The sequence below is a fragment of the Betta splendens genome, chromosome 11 (assembly GCF_900634795.4).
Source record: "Betta splendens chromosome 11, fBetSpl5.4, whole genome shotgun sequence".
Lineage (NCBI taxonomy): Eukaryota > Metazoa > Chordata > Actinopteri > Anabantiformes > Osphronemidae > Betta > Betta splendens.
The window spans coordinates 12,414,537-12,437,121 of NC_040891.2; the positions used below are offsets into that span (position 1 = coordinate 12,414,537).

A 22,585-nucleotide genomic window follows, 5' to 3' on the forward strand; every position below is an offset into this window, starting at 1 on the left:
AGTGGAGTTTGCAGGCGCAAATAAAAGATGATGAAAGTGGGGGGGGGGATGAGAAAAGTACAACTGCTGTGGTGAGTATGAGAGGAAAATGGGATATGAAACGAGATGTTTTTCTAACTTATCTGGGTGATAACAGGGAAGCAGATAGACCATTATAAAAGCCATATCGGCACATCAATGGACGAGCCAAGGAAAGGACAGACGGGATGTTTTTCAGACTGCAGGCTGCTTTGAAATAATGGCTGCCTCGCTATGAAGATCTTGTAATAACAGCCTGGACACTGCTGTTTACTTTTTCTGCCTTCAAAAGTGAAATATTAAACCGATGCGCTGATTCAGAACCTCTCGGAAGAAAAAAAAAGGGTCAACAGTGATGCCAGAGAGCTGATTTGTACAGAAATCAAATCAACTAAAAGCAGGGTTTCCCGGGCTGTAAAGCAGGGGCTTGCTGAGTGAGTCCAGTATTGTGTTCTGATGCAGACAAAGGAGAGTCTGTTGTGGCTGCGGTTGCCAGGTTGGTGGCCGCAGACACCTCCCCTCTTCCTCTACTACCTGCAAATGTGCCGAGAGCAGGAAAGTCAGCGTCGTCCGCGTTCGCGTCGTAGAAAAAATATTTTATTCGGGAGTTCTTCAGCATCAGTAGTGCGTCTGTGTGTTTGCACGCTTGCGAAACATACAGTCCTGTTTGGCATGTCCGTCAGTTTGTGCACTCCTCTTTGTCGGCCTGTTTGCGCTTTTTGTTTGCGCTTTTCAAATCCAAGCGCCATCTGCTTGCTTCCTATTCATCCCTTCCTGCATCAAGTCCTGGCAGCAGCAGCGCTGTGGTCATTGGCAATGTGCTGAGTGGAAGACGGAGCCGCGTCGCTCCCTGTCCATCCGGGTACAGTCCTACTACTCCTTCTTCCCTCCAAGGAGTCTCTCTCTCGTGCCTCCCCCTGCGTGGGGTCTCCCCAGAGGGGGCGTCGGTCCTGTCAGAGCCTCTCGATGTCCCTGTATTTCTTGCGGAGGATGGAGACCTGGTCCTTGAACAGGACGGGGTCCAGTCTCATCTGCGAGTGGACCAGCGGCATGGCGCCAAACCAGCTGGCGAACTTGTTCATGCAGGTCTGTCGCTGGGCGAAGTGGTCGGGGTCGGCCCAGCGAGAAGCCCTCGAAGACTGGAGGAGGAGAACGAGAGCTTCAGACGCACGGCAGTGTTATGAGTAACCATTAATCCCAGCCAGGAGCAACTGTGTCCAACCATACAGTGACTCACAATCAATAAATATAAACACCCATAGTTATAAATTGTAGTGTTGCTGATATTTAAAAAACTATTCTGTATAAAACAACAGGCTGTGCAGTAAACACCACCCACCAACTCGAGTGGTAGGAGGTGTTTACTGCACCGTAAACACACTGAACAACCTCTTAAAAGTATGTGTTGCACTTGCATTCAACAGTCATCGATCTATCGCTGTTCAGTGACACGAGCATCGCTGAACGACATTCTCACTCTGGCTTCTTCTCTATCTGCGTCTTTGTCTTCCAGCTGTTAGCGGCCGATCGTGTTTACTCGCAGGAGAATAAGTCACAAAGCGCCTGAAAGGGCGTGACCCACGCATCAAAGGAGAGCAACAGCGGCTTCTATTTATGAGAAGGGCAGTTATATCGGATTATGTAACCTGGATGGTTCACGTCCAAGGCTGCAGAATGCTACTAGTTCAGTCGCACTCTAATGAGGTTTGCTTTAATTACCCGCTCTGCTAAAGAGTCGTCTGCATTAAACATTTACAAGCTGGGCGTCCGGCCTGGGAGCGCCTGCAGCTGCCGCTCACCTGCCCCATCATGGTCTCCTTGTACTGCTTCTTCTGCGTGACCTTGATCGGCGGCAGCTTGGTGACAGCGGAGACCAGGAAGTTCATCAGGATGTCCTCGCAGTTGGCCAGCTGGTCCACCATGCTCTTCAGGCTCGTGGGCAAGTAGTTGGTGTACAGGTAATGGTAATACCTGAAGCACAGAGGAAGTGGGAGACAAAATAAGGGAACTGGATATAGTTCATGCAACCAACCCTTCCACCGACTCATTGAAAGCATTCCAGTTGGCATTCGGCTGCAGCCATTGGTTGACTTTAGCTAAACGGTCTGCTCCCATCACAGCTGGGTGACGCCATATTAAACCTGACATGGGCTGGAGTCTAACTAACGCAGGAACTGTGAATCAGTGCGTAGAAGACAAATTGACTTTTTGGGGGGGAGAATAAAACACACCTGGTGTCAAAACAGTGTTTCCCGAGGCTGTGCTACGCTGAACATCACGCCTACTTTCATAATCTACAGATCACTGCATCAAAGTGTTGTATCAGAAAAGAGACAACTGAACACCGGAGAGCGGAGCGGAGCGAAGCTGTGATCCCTGTTTAACAAAAGGGGAAGTGAACAGAAGTACGGAGCATGAAAGGAAACAGCGGAGCGCAGCAAAACAGTGGGAGCCGCCTCGCACGGCGGTAAACAGCTGTGTGGGAGATCAGACGGCGGCGGTGGCTGCGTCGGCGGTACCTGTGGTAGATGGCGGCGCCGGTCAGCACCATTGAATAATCGTTGGTCCACTTGGAGGTGTAGCCCCATCGCTCCTTGTTGCTGTCCCAGAAGTGGCTGCGGGCGGGGTAGCCTACGATCCGCTCTGGGAAGCTCTGCCAGACGGTGAAGGCAAAGTCCACCTGGAGGGAGACAAACAGCGTATTATATATGCTACAGTATATATTCATGATGAGCTGGATATTTGGTGGCCTTTCGCTGTTTTGTGAGGAAAATCAAAGACACTGGGCTCTGAGTGCTTTCCTGACCTACACTCTGTCGTGCTCATGAACGCCTCATGCGATGCTAGTGTCAGCGCCTGCTTCGCGTTCTATACTGACAGACACAGAGTTGAAGGGGTTTGTCCTGTGCTTTCAGTTTCAGTTGGAAAATCATTACACCCCTCAGGAAGTGGAGGTGAAATAATCAACAAACAGAAAGCATAAACAAGCTTGAAAGATTTTCCCAACCTGGCAACCACACTCATAACTAATCTACAATGTAGGAGTTAATTAATTAAGCATTAATAGAGCATTAATTAGAACTGCTGGCAGTACTAAAAAGCCATCCCACATTGTGAATAAGAAGATTTAATTAGAAATTAAAATTAGAAATTAGACATTAATCTTGTTGAATTATGTAATTTTCTACTCACTGCATCTATTTAAAGTATACATTGTGCGAGAAAAAAGACAAATAGAGGAAGAAATAAAAGCAGCACTCGCTAAAACACACTTTAGTGAAATGAACACAGGCAAAAGCTCATCAAACACAAAGCTGTCTTTGCTAAGCAGCTGCCTGCAGCCAACGTCTGCTGGTGCTGATCAAAGCATTTAATCAAATAATTAAGAGGAAAACATCAAAAAAGCCTCGGCGGCTCCGCAAACACCCGCTCTCCCTTACACCACATGGTCGCGGGCTGTGCGACACCGAGTGCTTATATTAATGAGTCCTCCAGTTTAAAACCCCATTAAACATAACACACGTGCGTCTACAATTACTGCTGTATATACGAACTAATCCTGAGGAGGGAGAAGAGGAGCTCAGTAAAATAATAGAAAAGACATACTGATGTGTTGCCTTCAGCATTTAAATGCAACACTGAAGAAAGAATAGCAAGGCCATGGAAACCTTTATTTTGAAGGAGGCTTCTGTAATGAATCAAAGGAGCCAAAGACGCCTCTGGTGGGAAACTTTTCAGCAACGCTGTGAAGGTGTTTTAACTCTAATTTCTGATGCTCCCTGAGGTCTGATTATAATTATGGGATGGTTTGTGGTCATGAACCAGCATTAAGCTTACTGCAGCTGGACACGCGATCAGATACAGCACCAGCTCTGCTTTGTCATCGCCATCGAGTCTCTGCGAGATCCTGATTCTAAACTGTTCAAAGCAGCATCTGGCGCCACGGCAAAACATGTCCGCGGGAAAAAACGGGAACGGTCCCAGCAGCGCGCGTGGAAGCGAGGGAGTTGAGAGCGAAGCATCAGAAAACACGAGGTGGAAGAAAAGGAAAGAGAGAGAGAGACAAAGCTCTGGGAATAAAAGTTTTAGCAGTTCAGGCGATTTGAAAATCAAGTTTCACTGCAATAACTCAAAAACACCAGGGACAAACAGAGGGAGATTAAAGATTGAGAAAAAAAAATACAAGAGCGTCTGCAGCTAAGTTTGTATCTCATGAGGACAAGGAACAGAAGCTACTCCATTTGATTTAAGATGCAGTAACACCGGGTACCTCTGTGGTGGACAACACCGTGTCTTCATCCAGGCTGAGCACCGCGTCCGTCGCTATGGTCTCGTACGGCAGGAAGCGGCTGCTCATCACCTGCGGGGGGAGAAACCACGCGGCTGAAATGAGATTTCCCTCACGTCACATTAAAACCGCTGCAGGAAACAGACGCAGAGGCAGGAGTCTGTGGGAAAGGCCCGTAATATGTATGGATCTCAGACTGATGGTGCGGAGGAGTCGATTCATGCAGCCTTCATCCAACCTGACTGTACATGACAGTGTTTCCATGGAGACGTCCCACAAGAGTTTATGTGTTATTGTAATTTCGCATTCAGAATTGGAATTGCGTTTTACAGGATTACATTGATTTGAGCTACTTACGTCAAATTAGATATTGTTTGAACAGACATTCATATTGGGTCCAGGCCTAGCGGGTTTAAAATGATGATGATAATTTCTAATCAGCAGATCAGCCGACCTGAGACGTAGCGCCGATACCAGCTTCCGTTACTGCCACAGCATCGTCTTTCTCCGAGATCGATAAACCGGTATGAAGAGCGCGGCTTGAGTCATGAGCCTGCATGTGGCTCACATTTACTTCTCCACGGCGAAGACAACGTGGATACGGCGTTTACAGCATCAAGTGAATATTTACTGGAATCGGAGGGCGAGGGTGGCTGGGCCTGGTGGGTGGATGGGTAAAAAAAAAAAGAACATCTTGAGGATATTGAGAATATTTAGACAGGAAGTCTTTGGCCTGTTGTGCTCGGATGAAAAACAGCAGCTCCTCATTGACAGAGTGTTTGTGTATATCGCGAGTTGGACGTCTGCTCAAACTCAAACGACCTCCTACACAAACAGGGATCAGCTCGCAGAGGCAAACCTCTAATGGATGTAGTCACAAACAGCCGGTTACTGGGCACCGCTGTGAAGGTCAGGCCCTCGCCAGGACGCACGCTCCTTAAAGCACCACCTGCGCTGCAAAGCTGTTGCATTTACATTGAAGAAGCGTCAGAGTCGACCTCTCGTTTTATGCGAACGCACGACACCGCCGGTTCTCCATGGGGCCCCTTGGAACCAAGAAAAATGTGAGAACGCCTTTTACTGCTTACGCTCGAGCTGATTCAGGCTGCGGCTAATGAATCACGCTGCAGCCCTTCAGAGTAAAAGACCTCATCCTGACGGAGGCCCGTCACAAACCTCCCAGATGCCCTGACTTCAAATCCTCTGTCTTTAATCTGTTTTAATCCACCTGAGGTGTAATTGTCTGTGCTGAGCCTCTAATAAAATCAGTGCCGACTACATGTTTGCATGTTGGCACGGATTTGATTACAGTTAAACGCTCCTAACAAAATGACTGAGATTAATCAAAAGGTTCATTAAACGTCTTAAATCCAGGTTTTGATGAGTGATTATTTGGCATTGCTGGTCTGGAAAACATTTTCATCATTCTGGGCATCTTTGCTTTTCTAAGCCCTTTAATAGATAATAACCATGAAAACATGTTAATTATATTTCAGATGAAATCACAAAATAAATAAATAATAGCAGATATTGAACCTACAAAAGTACTTTTATCCTCTACAATCATTTGAAACATTAAAAGGAAACTGCATTTCAGATATTTTATTTTGAAGGGATTTGAGTTTTTCACGTGCTGGGGAACAGGGAGCAGATCAGGAATCAGTGACACTGTTGGTTACACTGATTACATTCTAAAGTCTTATTCTGACTCATTATCATCCGACTTTGGGAGAAACAACTGCAGGGAGGGAGAACGCGAGAGTGGAAAGGCAGCAGCGTCGCTCCCACTTCAAGAGCCGTCATTAAGCCTTAATCTCTGACAGAGACCAAACAAACCAAGCTCATCTCTCTGCCACAGACGGGCCGAGAGGAAAAGACGCCAAGACGGGCCGAGAGGCCGACGGGTCCAGGCCCCAGATGGTTTGTAACGTTAGCAGAGCGACATATTAGCCCGGGGCTTCCTGCTTCTCCCCAGGAATGTGAGCGCCTGCAGCGCTTCACCTCCGCTCCAAAGGACAGCGGCAGCGGGGGGAGAGAGAGAGAGCGAGCGAGCGAGGCAGGACCACCAGTGTGCGTCGACCATATTAAGCGCTGCTGGGATTCTCACACGGCTTAAACCAGCTCCGGGCTTAGAGTGACGTTTTGGCTGCCGTGTCAGAGCGACAGAGAGGAGGACAGCGGGAGGAACATGGGTGGAGGATGGAATTCAGGCGTTTTTACATTTACTTATTATAAAAAATGTTGTGTGTCTTAGTAAATGACATATTACTGCATGGGGTTTAGCCCACACATGCATAACATAATATAAGGCATTTGGGGCCGGGGTGGACAGGAAGGGGATGCAGCCTTTACGATAATCAGCCTGACAGTGTGAGCGGTGGAGGAACTCTGCACAGACTGCATCCTGCCATTCGCTCTCGTTCTCCATTACTTCTCCAGCAGCACAAACGAAGCATCACAGAAGCACCGCTGAGGAGTGAGAACGAGCGGTCGGAACCTTTCAGGGCGCGAGCGGTGAAGCGAGGGAGCGCGGGAGGTTTCACTCAAGCCCGGCTACGGTTCCGAAGAGAGACACGGGGACGACGCTGCGATAAAACGAAAGACGGGCGGTAAAAAGGGTTTAGGAAGAGGGTGAGAGAGAATAAAAGGAGGGATGAAGTGGCAGGAAAGAGGCGAGAGGGAGGAAGAGGTTCTGTCTGTTTCTCTCTGTGGGGAGGAAGAACACAGCTTGGCTCGCCACAGTAAACACAGAGCCTGTTACAACCACAACAAACCACAGGCTTCTGGCGCGCACACACACACACACACACACACACACACACACACACACACACACACACACACACACACACACACACACACACACACACACACACACACACAGCGCGCCTGCTGTGATTGACAGCTTGGGAGAAACCACTCAGAGCCACGTGGAGAGGTGGACCAGAACCAGACACCAGCCACTTCCTGTGATTGGCAGGTGAAAAGTCCTTGTAGGCGCCAAGGGAAGAGATCAGCAGACGAGCCTGGTGTTTAGGACCGTAGACGAGCGACAGCGTCCCTTTATCCGTCTGCTCCGCCTTAAACAGCCCCAGTGAAAAACTAAGTTTGACCTTTGACCTTTACAAGGAGAGTTCGCAGGGAGGTCGTGACAGCACAAGAACCCCTCCACAGGGTAGAGTCCTCAGCATTAGAAGCCTAATAGGGCTGTCATCATAAATGCCACTGAGGTATGATCGAGTCTGGCCCCAGGCTCAACTCCAACTCAAATGTCAGCCGCACGAGCAGGAAAAGCACATTACACGAACGGTGACTGAGCGTGTGCTCGTACGCATGAGTCAGCGAAAATAGAAACAATAATAATGAGATGGAATGAGTTAATGGGAAGTCAACTACTCAACTTTGGATTTAAATGATTCATGATTAAAACACTTTTCACTGTTTTTCATTTGTTGACCAGTTACCTGACGCTTTAAATGTGAGCGAAACCTCTCATTTTAAACCCCTCTGGGTGAGAAAAGTATTAAATGTGTTAAAGCCAAACATAAACCTCAAACTTATTTCTCCTGAGGTTTTTGTCATTTAGCATCAAGGATAAACACATTTAAGGTAAATTACACTATCCATATACACTTCCACGTCCACGGCTCCTTATCTTCTCCAGCCTTTAAGCCATTTCCCCGTTATTCCTTTTACCGATGATCTTTAATTACAGCCGCACAAACCGTCCGTTAATGGAATCAGCGCGGCACAAATCGAAACTCATTATCTCCCACAAACGCTCGCGTTGCGTCTGAGGATACAGTGGCGCTGCGCTTTGAGATGAGCGGGGTAATTAGAGGATCGGGGGCGGCGGGCGCGGCTCACCTTGTTCTCCCCCTCGATGACGATGACGGGCACGGAGGTGGCCGGCCAGCGGTGCTTCGCCGGCAGGGGCTTGTCGCAGTTCCACAGGACGATGATCTGAGGGCGAGCGAGAGAGAGAGGGAGAGAGAGGGGTCTTATCGCCGGTGTCGAATATCTGCATCGGGTCGACAGAATGAACTCCACCCGTGAAACATGTGGCATTTACACGACCTATGGTCAGCAAATGCCACCTAATTACAGCGTGATTGTGTTCACGAGGCAGAAGGGCACCTGAAGTGATAAGACAAAACCAATTATGTGTCCAGACTCACGCACCAGCCGCCGACATCACACCGTCGGCTCTCATTTCTCACCGCGGCGCCCACGTGACCTCCGCCTCCAACCGCATCACGTCTGCCTCACGTATGCGCCGCTGGCGGCCGATGGGGAACGCGCCACATTCTTACGTCTCAACCCAACATTTGCAGCGTAGACGAAAAGAGCGAAACTTATCGCTTAGTCCTCAAAATGTGTCCGATGATTTACTCGTTTGGATTTTTATGAGCGTCGCCTGGAGCTGCGGCAGCACCATCTGCCTCGGTTCCACTTCCAGCCACGCTTCGTGCATTGCATTATGGGAAAGAATGCCTCCATCGGAACCACACTTGAAAATGATTTTAAACTTGAAGCTGAATGTTTTTTGTTGCCAAATATCAACTCAGACTTTTCGTATACTTTCTGAGCGATGGCGGCGCAGCAGCAGGAGCACGTCATCGTGTCTCGGCTCACATCTGCCCCGTCTCAATGTCCTTGAACACCCGGTAAATGGATCCACCCCAGTGCCGCCATGCGGAGCTGGAGCGGACATCCATCAAGCATTCCAGATGGAGCAAACCGCAAGAATCTCCCTGCAGGGATCAATGAAGTTCCCCATTATCCCGACGTTAGCGGGGGTCGCGGGGAGCGCTTCCCCCTGGGGGGCCCGCGCCCCGGCTGGACCCGTTTGGATGCGCCTCAAGGTCCCACGCGACTACAGCTGCGCGTCGGCGGGCGGAAAACGCGGGAGGTCGACGCGCAGCCGATCCGAGCCTCATTCAGGGAACGAAATCAACGGCAACAACGGGTCCGCGGCCCGACGCATGCAGCTGAGAAGCATGAATCCAGTCTCACTGGTGGACGGGTGGAGGAGAGCGCTGAAGAACCCCCCCCTCGCCGTCCGCGCGCAGTCACAGCAGGAGGTCCGCTGTGTCAGAACGCGCCTTAAAAGCTTTCTGGCGTCCAATTTAGTCTCCTCCACCCTTCGACTTCTTTCATTTTCTCCCTCCCGTTCATTTATTTATATCCCTTCTCCTCACCCGCCTGCAGCCCAGCGGAGACCCCCCCCCCCCCCTCCCTCCCTCCACCTCACCTCGCCCTCGCGCTCTGCATCCGCGGCCGAAGAACGCGCAGACAAAGGCGCCTCTATGAAGAACACGGAGGTCAGAGAGTTCCCCCTTTAACCTGACAGCGTTGGGAGAAGGAGCTTTTACGACGGCCTGAAGCCCGGCTGTGCGCGAGGACGGCTCCTCGGAGCCGCGCAGAGCTAAAATTAGAGCGTCGGCAGCCTGACGTGTAACAGCATTTCCACTCAAAGTCCCCGCTTGCTTGTTGTGGAGCTCCGGGGCGTAACGCAGGTATAAACCGATCATTTATCCAACGGCGTCGTCGATAGTTTTACACTCTGCTGCGCCCACTGCACTAGAAACACTGAGCGTGGAGCTCCACGCGCACCGCAAAGTTTCAAAGGCACTTTGTAAATTCTGAGTGTGTCTCAACGGGAATTATGGGATGTAGAGTCAATGGGAGAAACCAGGCTTCAATGGACACGGACTGTATGCAGCTATGTAACATTAGCTTCATGTACAGCAGCCCACCACATCCCTCCTACACAACACACAAACTTACTTCAGCCATACACTGTGCTGACACACACACACACACACACACACACACACACACACACACACACACACACACACACACACACACACACACACACACACACACGCGCCATCGAAGAGCAAATTCCATTTCATTTCCCACACTCAAAAGGAGCAGGCGGGGGAATCAATACTTGCCATCTCCAGCTGTGCTGAAGTGGGTTACGCTGCCATGGAGACAGATGTAGCGCCACAACAGCTGCTCTAATTCAATCCAGCACAGTTAACACACGCACACACACAGACACACACACACACACACTCTTTTGTGTCGCAGGACGGAAAACGAAAAGCAAAGCAGCCGTTTGTGCCACATTATGCGGCAGTGGAGTGACACACACACACACACACACACACACACACACACACACACACACACACACACACACACGCTACCTGTGCACAGTACTGGGACCTGGCCACAGCTACGAGGAGCTTGAGGATGGGCTGCGACTGCGACACCAGAGGGGAGACGGCGTGGATGACGGCGGTGAACTTGTGGTACGGCTTGATGCCTGAAACACAACAGACACACATCGTTAATGCCGTTTAACAGAGTCCATCTGTCAGCCGTCGATGTAATTTCATGCTCTTTGAAGAAAATAAAGCCGGACGAGAGCTGAAGGCTCTCATTTCCCAACACTTTATATCTATTTTGAATGAAAGACGCTCGGTGCAATGAGTCTGTCAGCAGTTCAAAACTACAGATGATTTAATAGCCAGTGACGTACGGTTTTCAAGGCAGCCTTAAAATATTCAGCAGCGTTAATGTGTTTTGAAAATGCCAAATCTCTTGATCACTGAATATTTCATTTTGGAAACTCTTCAAGTGTATCTGCAACCCAATGAACAGACGACTAACTGCTGATGTGACTTTAAATTCAGTCCGACTTGATATTGGAATAGAGTAATTGAGGCTGAAAATGAGCAGGAAATAAGATATCGAGCAAGACGGAGCATAGAGGACGTTCAACTTTTCCTAATTTAAATCTAATCTAAGCCAAACCAACAAAGCATGGCGCCGAGGAGATAGCATTAGAGGAGTCTCCTTCCGCTGCAGGGAAACCTTCATGATGAGGAATATATGCTGTCTCCAAAGTCGCTAAACTGTCGCTGTGATTTGTAATGAAAAAGTTTTTAAACACCGGGGACGTAAATTCGTAACGAGCTCATAAACAGACGCTAATCAAACATTTAAGGGGAACCCGAAGCGGAATTAGCGTCACACGCGGCACGTTTCAATTTTACATGCGAGGGGCTGTTCCTGCCCTCAGCGGCAGAAAGCGGCGTTCACGAGTTACAAGTCAGGACAGGATGCGATGTTCAGGCGAAAATGGAGCTAAACTAACATTTGATTAAAACAATTAAGTTTAAATCATAAGGTATTAGCTTCTTTATGAGTGGAGACGAGATGATGGATTATTTATATAATGACAAGGATGCTGTGTTGTTCATCGTTAGCCCACAATGTATAATGTTGTCTGGTTTTAAGATGAATTTCTGTTTTACTACATCCTAGATTCTAAAACAAACTTTGCTCTGACTGCGTGGGTCCAAGTGCATTTGTCTTTGTTTGTCACTTGAAGTGGACTCGTCTCCTAAAAACAACATCCATGTTTAATTGCTTCCTCTGTGACAAACAAATAAACTGCCTCCGCTGTAATCTGTGCCTGTCGGCGCGTACGTCCGTTTTAATATCAGCTCCACGCCCGGGTGCTCCATCAGTGAACAGCATCCCGTGTGTGTGTGTGTGTGTGTGTGGCCGGTGGTGCTGGGCCATGATGGAGTGAAGGGGTGAGGGATGGAGCCTCCTGGGTCACAGATACATGATGGAGGAGAACTAAACGCTGCTGAACCGTAGCGGGAGGAATCGGCCGCAGCGGTAGCAGTGCTGACTCAAAAAGCAATGATGGACGGGCTGGTGTGTCAGCACGACTAATACAAACATCCGTCACAGGCCCACTCCTCCACCCGCTGCTGGACGCAGCTATTCAGGGAGGGCAGTAGATCAGGGGTGAGGCCCGGTTTCTACGGGCGCTGCTGCTGCTGCCGCTCGTGACACTGACCCAGGGTGGCGTAGTAGAAGGGGAAGTCTCCCAGGTAGCCGGAGTAGCGCGGCAGCGTGAAGAGCCCCCCGGGGTGGCTGTTCCACATCAGGCTGCTCCTGGAGCCGTGCTCCAGCACGCGGTCCTGGATGATCTGGAAACAGCGGATTACGCCAGTTACACACACATGCAAAAAAAAAAAAAAATAAATTATGTCACATAAAATATAATGGTGTCTCCAAGGTTTGGTGAGTGTGGCTACGTTTCATATCTGTGCATTAAGATGTGATATGTGTTTGTAAAAACAGAAAGTTAAACAACGCAGGGCTGAAAATTCAGGGATGCTTGACCCACAGTAACAACATCTGTTTAGAAGAAACTCTCCAAATGCATCTTCCTGGAAAATATGAGTCAGTATGAGTCATATTATTACAGTCCACTTGTTTGAGTCATTTTTGACTATACAACAGTTTTGTGGTGTCCAGATGTTTTAAAAAGATTTTAAAATCCTGAGCTATCGTCCACTAAAAGGATAAAAATGTTAAATTCACAGCTTTATTTCAAATGCAATGATTTTGTTTGTGTGTAAAATATTCTTTCATTAAGAATTCATACATTTACATAGTATAACTCAACCAAATTCTCTCATCTGAAGCTTCCTGTCCTTTATTAGACTTTCCCTTCATGAACAGTTGCAGATTCGCAAACACAGAAACAGCTTAGATTTAACTTTCATCAAAAGGAAATATTTGTGTTAATACAGAAAGAAGCGTTTGCCTCTTTACATCAGTGGATGAAATATTGAGAATTTGATGAGCCTTGTAATCACCTATACAACATTTCACACCGCAGAATGAGTTTTCACACAAAAACGCCAGGAAGCAGATAGCGGCCGGTCATAAACGTGAATGAACGCCAACACTCCGACTTCTAATAACCTCATTCCGCTCCAGAATAATATTAGGATTATTATTCAAAACCCGGGCCGAGAAACCCGCCGTGAAAGCGAGTCCTGAGGCGCTGGATGAAAGTCCGCACTTCGCCGGACTTTGTATCACCTGCGGCGGTTATCGATCGCGACCTGTGGCACCAAACCGAGCTGAGAAACCCACGCTGCTGTGTAATATTCCCGTCCACGGACAAACCGAGCGGAGGTCGTGGCGCATTGAACACAATCAGCGAGTCGAAGCGGGCTTCTGCGCATGCGCCAGCCGGGCCCGGCCTGGACCCGAATGGAGCGGTCACACGCGACTACGGCCTCTCCTCCTCCTCGCAGGCAGGTGCGAAGACATACTGCCGCGGTGCCCTTGAGCCACGCCAAATTGCTCCGGTAAAACAGAGAGGTTTGTGGTCGTGTTTTACGGCTGCTGTCGAGCAGCTGAGGCGACGACTGTTGCAGCCTGAGCGGCCGAGGGCTTTTAGACCGTATAAAGTGAATAACGGCGCATTCATATAATGCCACTGAATAAAAGCGCGAGGCGAGGACGTAAAGAACGTCGCTGCGTGGCGCGTCTGACTCCTGCGAGCCTCTGCCTCGGGCCACTCGATACCCATTTGCCTCGGCCGCGCAGATTAACTCAGAATCCCATAAATTCTCTATAAAAACACTGTGCCACCTTAAAAAGCCACCCCCCCCCCCTCACACCTCACGAGCGGCCAATTCTGCTCGCTTGGCTGCAGCTCCGCCCCCATCGGCCGCCCTCGGTCCAGACATGATGGACGACTCAATCTTACCACCGAGCAGCCACAATCAACCAATTAGAGCATGATAGATAAATCCCGCTTCTGCCGGCGCTCAGCCGGCCTTTAATAGGTGACTTTAATGGGCGCGCGAGCGCCGCAGACCCGACTATATTGACCTTGTGATTGGTCGAAACGTGTCCACTTCCCGACAGGAAACGCCGCATGATAGGTTGGGCTCGTGCTTCCCGCGGTGGATGCGGGAAGTCAATAAAAAACACCCAAAAAGCGAGTGTGTGCCAGGGTGCCGGTTTTTGTGCACGTGGCCACAGAGCCGCGGTGTGGACGGGCGCAGGCTCGACGGGATGAATAAACCATGTCGCTCGTTATCTGGAGGGCTGCTACAGCACAGCCATTTACATATGCCACCCATCTCCTCTCCCCTCTGTCTTCTGCTGGACAGACCGACGGGATTATCCGTTTAGCCCTGGCCATGTTCAGCGTGCAGACACGCAGACACGCACGCACACACACACACACGTACGCACACACGTACGCGCACACGTACGCACACACACGCACGCACGCACGCACGCACGCACGCACGCACGCACGCACGCACACACACACACACACACACACACACACACACACACACACACACACACACACACACACACACACACACACACACACACACACACACACACACACACACACACACGCTTCTGCAGCGTCACCTTGCTCTTTAGTGCAGAGTGACAAAGTGTCAGTGAGGTTATGTCTGGGCGGCGCCACGTGCGACTGGACTGACACACCTTGACATGTGCTGTGTGTGTGTGTGTGTGTGTGTGTCTACAACCACACACACTACTCCACATGCTGCGTAGGCGCCAGCGCCTCAGATCCAGCGGCATCTGCAGCATCCACAGGGATGTCGCTGCTCGGAGGCTCGGAGGAAATTAAACGTGTGACGAGGCGAGATGTGCCGCCATCAGGTGTTGTTCCTGCATTTCTAACGAGACGGATGAACTGTTGATCCAGTCGCACCCCCGAGTGCTGGTTAACGAACGACAGGCGCGAGACCGCGACCAGTTCTCATGGTGGGAAAAATAACCCCCCCGGGAGCGACACCAGTCACAGCGCTGTTTGAGGCCCCTGACGGACGTGAACCAATGAGATCCGTGTGGGGGCGGGGCTCCAGTCTCACCTCCAGTGTGGTCAGCACTATCTTCTCCACGGAGGAGAAGTAGGCCTCCCACAGGAACTGCGTCTGCTGCCTGAGGGACAGGATCTTATCCTGGTGGATGGAGCGCACGGTGGTGGGAATCTGCAACGACAAACGGCAGCCGGTCAGCGGCAAATACGGACACACGATGGTTTACCTGGGAGCTTAAATATAGTAGGTGGGAGGTTGAGATGGTCCAGAGGAAGCGCTGCAAACTCATCAACTGACAGCGTCGGGCAGAGGAGACGCTTTGACCCGGGGGCTGAAGCTCCTTCTGCAGGTTTTAGGAGTTTTCTCTGTTAAGACAAGTCCTGAGGGCAACGCATGCATTTCCATGAGACCTTCAGGTCCAGGAAACGGGCCGGAGCTTCCGAGCTACTGCTATTTTCTTACACTCTTATTTTTTCGAAGCAGGATTTTACCATTAAATTCAACTCGTGGCTTCGGTGTTTTCAGGATTAACAAACGAAGCTCCGGGCAGAACCTCCCCGCGATGTTTGGCTCGAACTCTCAACAAAAGCAAGTAAAAGCTTTAGTTTCCAAAAATGTCAAACTTGTTGTCAAGCTTGTTGGAGAAATGACACCTAATTCAGTGCAGGGCAAATGACGATGATCCCACAAGTCCAATGTCCCTGTTACTGAAGCACAACAGATTTTATCTCTGTATTAATATTATTAATGCGTCTCCACACAGTGTATAAATGCAGCATATGCGCTGTCAGGCCTGTTTGGTGCCAGAGCCCATGGAGCCCACGTCATAAAACTCAATGTCAAACAATATTATCACACACTTCACTCAAATTAAGATTTAATGGGCATATAATTACTTTCTCCCCCATGAAGTTCAAGTAATTCCAGCCAAATCCATTTGCTCATTCTATTTACTCGCCCTCTCGCATAATGATGCGAGGCTCTGAGTGGCGCCTGGAGCCCAGGGAGGCTCCGGTGCCGCCCGTGTTTTCGCAGGGCGCGCGGGTTCCGGGTTCTGGGTTCCCCGGCGGCCGTTACCTGCAGCAGCAGCCTCTCGTCGCCGATGACGGCGGCCGTGTTCCAGTCGATGATCTCGGAGAACGGCAGCTCCCAGCCGTTGCTCAGCATCACGGGCACGCACGCGGCCTGGAACGCACGAGACGAGTCACAACCTCAAAATCTGTTTTTCCTCATTTGTTTATTTGATTTGAACATGAAAAATGGTGGAATCAGTAACAAAAGGGCCCCAAAAAATCTAAGGTGACTCCATTTGATCCCCCTCATTGGATAGTTAATTTCATCCCGCACCTCACCTTAATTAAGGCTTAATCAGAGCGGGAAGAGGGATGAGGATGAAGATACGAGGAGGAGAATTAAGCGGCACCAACGAGCCGAGGAGGAGTCGACTAATAAAGGGGGAGCCGTGAATCTGAATGTGACCTTTAGCTGAGGAGTGACAGCGGGATGGAGCGATGAGCCGAGAGGTAAGAGGCAACAGCTGGTGTGTGTGTTTGTGCAATGGCGGTGGGAGTTTGATGTAATGACGGCCCCGTCCCTCCCAGGTCATAAAGGTGTCAGCTAAACCAGAGCGGGCCCTCGGGCGGCTGCCTCCTCGCACACAGGCTCATGCATACTGATATACTGTATTTAGACACAACCCGGGGCATAAACACACACAGACGCACAAAGCTGACCTCTGCTTCCTCATGCAGAGACCAGAGTCTGTAAATACTCCCCCTCTGCCTTCCTCCAGACGATGGAGCGAGCGAGGGGGGGGGGGGCGAGCGAGAGGACGAGTGAGCGGCGGCCGATGGCGAGATAAGCGCTCTTTACGTGGGCGCGCTCGCTTCGGCGAGGAGAGAGGAGAGGTAAAGGACAGTGCAGCAATAATGCAGCGAGGTGCAGTTACAGCGGCGAGCGGCCGTGAATGCAGATCAGGTGGAGCCACAGCAGACAGGAAGCGGTTACTACGGTCCAGGTTCCACCGAGCCACACAAATGTATAATAGCGTTACACGACGGTGTTTAGAGGCAGAAACAGCAGCTAATCTGCTCAGTGAAGGTCTTGTTTGCTTGTATTAATAACAGCATTAAGGTGGTAATGATTTACTGATCCTTTACTGCCAGAGGCGCCATTAAAACAAATGCTAAGTGGGAGGTTAAGTGTGGGAAGCGCCTCGTTTTCTTCCCAGTAATGTCACTGGTGGTTCCTTTCTTCTTGATGGAGTGTGTGTGTGTGTGTGTGTGTGTGTGTGTGTGTGTGTCTCTCGTTTACCTGCAGCGCCTCCAGGAAGCGGAAGGAGCCCAGTCGTCGGCCACGAGGCACCAGGCAGAAGGTGGAGTTGTGGAGCATCTCCTTGTAGTCGTACCTGCACACACACACACAAACAACAGGCACCCGCGGTGAGTTCACTGACACCAGAAAAGAAGTGGAATTTACACCGTCCGAACAACCCGATTCCCTCAAACAGTCAAATCACTTGGCAGCTGTGAAGCTGCTTCTCTCCATTTTTCCACGGTGCCGTCCCTCGCCCACACCTCCTCTCTCCTCCCCTCGCTACCTTTCCTCAACCCCCCCACCACCCTCCCCCATCCCTCTGCCTCCTTCCAGCGAGGTGTGCCTTATTGCTCACCAACCAGCGTGATCAACGCTGCCGAGGGTAATGAGCTGAGAGCGACACCTGCTTCCACCACACAGCTGGCTGCAGGAGGAGGCGTCTGACTCCAGCTCCGTTTGTTTCATCATCGCAACATCAGCGTCTCCTCACTCAGCGCTCAGGGAAACGTACCTGCCTGGAAATGTACGCCGCAAATACCACTTAAAGTTCTATACGCCAGTTGAAGTACTAAGTACATGCTCGGGTACTTGAATAGATTTTTTCCCCTCGTCTGCTGTCAAAGCCGACTGATTAATGATCTCGATGTCTCGCAAAGTTCTGCATTTTACAAGTCCAGTCCAGATTCGTTCCACATGTGCCTCGTAAATTACGCTTCGGCAGAAATCTAAAATATTCAGGCCTTGTGGCGTCCGATTCATGTAGAGACTCAAGGACAGGAGGACTTCAAACGCTGTATTTGAGGGAATTTCATTTCAAACAAACCATCAAACAACAATTTATTTGTCCCGTCGCAACTGCAGCCTTCGGACTGTCGCTGTAAACAAGCGAAGGTTGTCGGCGTCACAGTCGAACAGAACTTTTCCAAAAACACAACACGCACTTTTCGTGCTGCAAACTTTCAAAAGATAAAATATATTAAACGGTTTCTAGTAATTAATAAAAAATAAGGGCCAGGGATCCCTGTTGCCTAGCAACGCGGTGTGCAGCAAAAACAGCAGCTGTCAGGTGACATGAAGGGAAATGTTTTATTTAACAGCTTCATGTCTCTGGTCCTACTGAGCAGAAGCAGAACCGCACCATCCTCACTAGAAATAACACGTATTAGACAGAACGAGACGCTGAAGACGAAAATGTCATTATTATATTTATACTCACTGATACTTTTAATCAGTTCATTACTGTGTGTTTACTGTAATCCAAATCACTGCTTGATTAGTGATCAGGTAAAGGTAAAGAACACCTCGGCAGGATTCTTGTGTCTTCTCTGCATTTCAACAATGTTCCCTGATGAAGAGACACCTTTATTGTACCCAAACAATAATCATGGCGTTTTACAGTGCACTATGTTTCGCAGCAGCAGCTCAGGAAGTGTGTTGTACTACGCAAGACAAGGGGAATTAGCATAAAACATAAACAGGATGCTAATTATGCAGCAGGTTTCCTGGAAAACAATGTAATAAAACAGAAATTTAAAAAATAAAGACATTTAAACAACAGCGGCCCGTAATGGCAATTAATTTAGGTTTTGTGGTTATTCAGTATTAAATAATGCAAATATGAGGTCATATTTTGGGGGTTAGGAGACCGGTGAGGCAGGAGGTCATTTGTCACTTAGCTTTAATCTGAAGGTCGCAGCGCACACGCGCGTCCTGCTGTGCTGATGGCGCCGCGGATGAGCTCGTAGCCGGACGCGGCCTTGCGCGCGTGGGCCGAGCGGGATGCTAATTGCCCAGGTTGGCGGTGAGGAGTCGCCTCTGTGCTCCATGCCTACCCCCCCCCCCCTCCACCCGCGCCTCCACATGCGGCGCGAGCGGCCGACAGCTGCGCGCCCTCGCACTGACGCTCCATCACCTGCCGCCGGAGACGAGCAGGCGGCGCCGGCCCGTGTTTCCACGCCAGCTGTCCGCCTGGATGGCGTTCCAGCCCGCGAAGCAGATCAGCGTCTGATGGCGGCCAATATCGATGTGTGGATTCAACGTGTTTCACATCACCACACTCGTCTTCAGACTCGGCAGAGGCCGACAGCGTTTACAACCATCCTCTGCACCTCAACCTGATTACGACTGGGATTAAGCTGAGCAAAGATAACCTGCTTTGTACAAAGGACTATTAGTGGGTTTAAATGATGAGGTCCCTCTTCCTCTGACTCCTCTTCCCCCTATCTGACCTTCTGCTGGCTCGGATGCAGGGGTCAGAGGTCACAGCTTGCCTCTGCTATCTCCTTTCCTGCTCCCCTCTCTCGCCTCACAGCTCCCCCTCCGTTTTGTCCTCGTGCCCTTGAGCGGGTGGAGGCGGCGCCACCGAAGAGCCGCGCGGCCGCAGGCTGCGTTTTTCATACTTCTTCAGACACTTGCACTCGCGTGTGGCTCCTCTTTTATACGTGTGCGTGAGAACGACAACGAAAGGTGAAGCGGTGGCCTTCGCGGGACACGCGAAAACAGGAGTAAACAAAGTCAGCGTGCGGGAAATAGAAAGCAGAGCGCAGGGCTTCAGGCGACCTCTGCATGAGCAGCCCTGTGTTTTATCAGGATGCGAGGGTGCGTCTGAGTGCATGAGTCAACAAGGCCAACAACTGCGAAAACCGTTGAGAAATTCTTTGGCGCCAGCCCTCATTGTGATGCCCTACACTGTTTCCGTGGCAACTTGTCATTTAGTTCCTGCATTTACAACAACTTAATTAGATGGGACAGTCTCATCAGCGACGCTAAAGGGGGGTGTGGGGGGGTGAAAGAGGTCCAGGATGGAGACTGGTACATCTGCAGGGCCGACGTTTGGGCCATAGCGACAACCGCGCGGCCCAGCATCACGCGCGTGACGACGGGCTGCCACGTAACCATAGCAACATGCACCACACCAGCTGGGAGGCAGCACACCTTGCATCATCCTTCACTTCACTCACTCCCAGGTTCTTCAGGTGCCTCCCACACAGCGCACGCCCGAACACGAAGCTCCAGAGTGATGAGAACACAAAACAACAACAACAACAGCAGCAGCAGCAACAAGGCTGAGTGTGTTCCGGGGAGCAGAGAGAGAGAGAGAGAGAGAGAGAGATCCAATTTACCGCTTATTGAGACTGTTGTACATTACTCTCCCGGAGCTCTCTCCTGCCTCCCTCTGCCACTCTCTGGATCATTTCTTTGTCCTGTAATGGGTTTGCGTGTGTGTCAGCGTGTGTGTCTGGTGGTCTGGTCATAGCCGGGACAAAACATGTGTGATTTTTATTTACGGTTTTGTGTGGAGGTGTGTGCGTGCCGATGGGATTTGAAGTGAAAAAACAATAAAACCCTCGAAACGACCCGTCAGACTATTAATTTAAGACAGAAGTTTCCTCTGGCTGCGTCCTTGTTCGCATCGGGAGGAAAATGAGCGAGATGTCGAGAGAGAAAAGTTATGTATCATTATAAATGTCATGCAACAGATGTGCTCATTTGTCTAGTAGATAACTCCCGAGCAGACTAAGGACAGGCTCCAGGAGTAACTAAACAGGAGCCTCCAACTCCCCATAAACACAAGTGGGTCTAAGTTGAAGCATATTGTTGTGTGGGTTCCCATGAGAGTGTGACAGATGTGCAGGCTGAGTGGGCTTGTGGGTAAAAGAGAGGGCATCAGTCAGTGTGTGTGTGTGTGTGTGTGTGTGTGTGTGTACACAGAGCAAACATGAGCTCGGGAGGAATGAGCAGCGTGTGACGCTGCGTGTGCGTCCCTCAACGTTGGCCCTCACCTCTGCAGCTAAGTGGGGACCGACGTGCCAGCATCTGGATGCTCACGTCCAGATGTGCGCCCGTCCATTCCAACCTATCTCTCTCCTGCTCCGCCGCCGCCGCAACGCCTGCTGTCCCCGACGAAACTAATTTATTAGCCTAATTAGTGCTCATTAGCCAGCTTATGCTAGCTCCAATTAGCATTCTAGCGCGCGCTGACCCAGGGGTTTGCCTCGGCTAAAGCAACACGCGGCCGTATAGTCTGTCCACATGTGGGGCCAATCTGATTACGCCCCCGCTTACAGGATCACAGAGACGCTCAGTCCAGGATCCGCTACCAATACGAGGCAGAAACTACTATGTCACAGTCGTTACAAGCTCATGTTTATGACGGATGGACGATATGAGCCACATCTAAACTGTGAGCATTAACTGGAGAGGGGCTTCAGCAGAAGGTGGTTGTACCCGAGTACAAGATCTCAACAAGCATTTAAAGGTCCAAACAGAACAACCTCCAGCGAGGAGTCGTGACTGACGGGTCCACTGTTATCTCCCCGCCACACTTTATTTCTCCCCGTTCTCTTTCACTCTCCTCCCGTCGACCAGGAGACACCAGCTCCTTTAGAAACATTAGAATCACAGCTCAGTTAAGCTGACTTCATGTTTATACAGGCTGATCGAAGCGTACCTGTCGTATGACGCCCCACGAGCGCCAGGTTTTCCTAAAACGCTGGGCAGTAGCTGCAGGGGGCGGGCGCGTGAATAACCACACGTACATAACGATGACGCTCATACAAATTCAGAGTCGCACACAGGCCCAAACTTCTGAATCCGATCGAGTCGGCAGCTCGTTCTCTTCCCTGCAGCTACAGTTCACACACGGAAGCTGGAATATTTTACAAATACCCCGATAACAAGAAGCCTTCCTGCTGTGATACTAATTCACTATGACGGCTTTATCCTTGCAATCTTTTCAATTTGTCCCCTCAGATTTTTTTCACCCCTCCTCCTCCAACAGATGGAGGTGATTTTTCAGTTACATTATTTGTCTGCTCACACACAGACCCAACTAGGGTCCACTCCCAGCTAGGTGACACCTATTCCACGCGTATCCAGGATTATGTGGGGAGCTTGTTTCCAGAGATGACGACGATCGCCCCCCGCTGTGCGATGCTGCAGACGAGGGGGTCCGGACCCGGCGGATGTTCAGCGGAGCCCAGCTGTGCCTCGCCACGCACCTCCAGACGGCCCGCGGGACGCCACGCTGCGCGCGCTAGCTTGTCGGCGCGAGGCTCCGCGCGCGCGAGGCGCTCTCTTTAAGCAGCGGCACGTTTTGTCATCGGAGCCACTGAGACGAGGAGCGCGGAGGGGGCCCAGAGTTACCGCTCGCCGAGACGTCCTTTCATCTGACACACAGACATAGTGACACGCGGGGGAGGGAGGGGGGAGGGACACGCGTTACAGCCGCTGCAGGCTCCTTCACCACAAATCA

General features: G+C 50.5%; 1 protein-coding gene across 1 annotated transcript in view; it reads right to left on the reverse strand.

Annotated features, from left to right (window-relative positions):
* Positions 1-487: 487 nt before the first annotated feature.
* Positions 488-22,585, reverse strand: part of ext1b (exostosin glycosyltransferase 1b) — a 65,855-nt gene continuing 43,757 nt past the window's right edge. Inside the window, exons 2-11 of the mRNA XM_029167546.3 lie at positions 17,329-17,422; positions 16,093-16,200; positions 15,067-15,186; positions 12,198-12,330; positions 10,528-10,646; positions 8,174-8,269; positions 4,289-4,378; positions 2,538-2,698; positions 1,818-1,989; positions 488-1,157 (exon numbers count right to left, since the gene is read on the reverse strand). Of these exons, the coding sequence (XP_029023379.1) occupies positions 972-1,157; positions 1,818-1,989; positions 2,538-2,698; positions 4,289-4,378; positions 8,174-8,269; positions 10,528-10,646; positions 12,198-12,330; positions 15,067-15,186; positions 16,093-16,200; positions 17,329-17,422 (1,279 nt within the window). The 3' untranslated portion in view covers positions 488-971. The remainder of the gene's footprint in view (positions 1,158-1,817; positions 1,990-2,537; positions 2,699-4,288; positions 4,379-8,173; positions 8,270-10,527; positions 10,647-12,197; positions 12,331-15,066; positions 15,187-16,092; positions 16,201-17,328; positions 17,423-22,585) is intronic.